Raw genomic sequence first — 1,981 nt, 5'->3', positions numbered from 1 at the left:
CCCACGGCGACGACCCCAACACATACTTGGACGTGAACGAGGTGCACTATGTGTCGTGCTCGGCCACCGGCGGCTCGTTCACCCTCTCCTTCCGCGATCAAACGAGTCCTCTGATCCCATGGAACGCCAACGCTCAAACTGGTATACTCACTCGTCTCTGTTGCTGCACGTCACGGAATCGCTGTGTCTAGTGGAGGAAGCGCTCAACGCTATCACATCGGGCGTCACGGTCACGCTCCATGGCGGCAGTGCGGTCGCGTGCAGTGCCAATGGTGTGCAAAAGTTCATTTTTGATTGCTCAAGCTAGAACGTAGGCGGGATCCTTGGTATCACTTACCTTCGCGACTATGGTGCCTTGCCGTGCATCCTCACAGACAACAGTCTCTTGACGCATGCGGGTAACGGGAACGGTCTGCCGGGCACAGGTACCCTGGATCACACGAAGATGGTCATCTTACGGGGAGCATGTAGGAACGCTTGCAGCTGCCTGTGGAGGGGCCACAATGGGAGGCTTGACGTCCGTCGTGGGGACAAAGGAAAACGCACTCTGCTCCAATCACGGCACCTGCGACTACACGACGGGTGCGTGCAAGTGCGATGCCTTCTTTGCAAGTTCCGACGGACTTGGCGGTCCCGGCACGCGTGGCGACTGTAGCTATCGCAAGCCCTTTTAGTGCTCTACCCCTAAAACAAAATGCATCTAATAGAAATGACCGAGCAGTAGTAGTCTCAGTGTCTCTACTGGCTGCATTCACATGAGCTTAGACACTTCTAGAAGTCGACAGCACTCGTTTGTGCAATCAACTCGAACGTGCTTTTCTGGAACAGCTTGGCCCGGCGCTGCATGTGGTCTGGTCTACACTGCTGTTTAGATGGTGCTGGTGGTGATGTACACGAGGAATCCCACCCGAGTGGAGCTAGACCAAGGGTGGCCGTGTTGTGTCGAAGTCGTGCGGCATGGGCCAAGGGACTTGTCGTCACATCGACGCTCCGTGCGGAGCTACAGCAACCCTCTCAGTTGCACAGGTCGAGGCACGGCTGCACTATCCTTACTACATATCGCCACTGGATCGTCGAGTGGACGGCGCGGACAGTGATACGTCTCTGCATGAGGTAAGGTATCACACACGGTGGAAACTTCATATCGTACGGGACAAGCACGGCGCCTTTCTTTGGGGCTTTGGGAAGTGACCAGCGTTTTCGAGACCGCTGGCTGGAGCCGCCGCACACCTACAGCCCCACAACGATGTCAACACATAAGGGCTGCTGAATGCTTCGCACCCGCTTGGTTTGTCTCATCAAAGTGCAAACTTCAAGTGCCGCTAACGTTTCCGGGGTGTTATCAAAGTACGTGGCGCCGAGACTCGCGCTGCTGGCATTGATGGTCGTTCCACTATACAACCAAACACGAAAGTCATCCCGCACGAGGCCTTTAATGATGGATAGCGTACAATACCTGCGCATAAGGTGAGCCAGCTTGGGGATCACGAGCCCGTGCAGCGTCGACGCATTCGACGGTGCGAGCCTACCCACGAGGTTCTTCTTACGATGCACGAAGTCGGTTGCGGCGCACGCTCTCACATCGACGGCGTTGATGGTTTGCGAGTTGGAGCATGTCACCGGCAGCAGCTCACTCTGCGCCGCGTTCATTTTCGCTCAGACGCTAACGCAAGGCCACGTTGTCGCGTGCAAAACTAAGAATAATAGAAATGCATTCTTATCCTATGGCGTTGGTGACGAGCGACGCGTAACGTCCATCACTGCCAACATCTTGCGATTGTGTGATCGAGTCCCATCGACCACACGATGTCAGATTTCTTCTGCATGGAGCCCTCGCATCGTGCTAGGAGCCGGCACACCTCGCTTCCAGGTGCCAAAGAAGATGCGCTACGGCAGTCAGGAATGCAGTTGCTCTCGTATCCTTCACTGCAAAATGGTATGTCGCGTGGCGTGCCCTCGCAACACAAAGAGACAATATGTC

General features: G+C 55.5%; 1 protein-coding gene across 1 annotated transcript; it reads left to right on the top strand.

The window, feature by feature from the left end:
• Window positions 1–41: 41 nt before the first annotated feature.
• Window positions 42–674, top strand: SPRG_18690 (hypothetical protein; the record flags this gene model as incomplete). The annotated part of the gene is made up of 4 exons (XM_012358131.1): window positions 42–141; window positions 192–274; window positions 308–425; window positions 496–674. Coding segments are annotated over 4 exons (480 nt in total), but the record flags the coding sequence as incomplete, so codon positions are not given.
• Between the last annotated feature and the right edge of the window lie 1,307 nt (window positions 675–1,981).

Source organism: Saprolegnia parasitica, assembly GCF_000151545.1.
Source record: "Saprolegnia parasitica CBS 223.65 unplaced genomic scaffold supercont2.1385, whole genome shotgun sequence".
Lineage (NCBI taxonomy): Eukaryota > Oomycota > Saprolegniomycetes > Saprolegniales > Saprolegniaceae > Saprolegnia > Saprolegnia parasitica.
The sequence above is the reverse complement of the archived record's forward strand: the minus strand, read 5'-3'. Positions and strand labels throughout refer to the sequence as shown.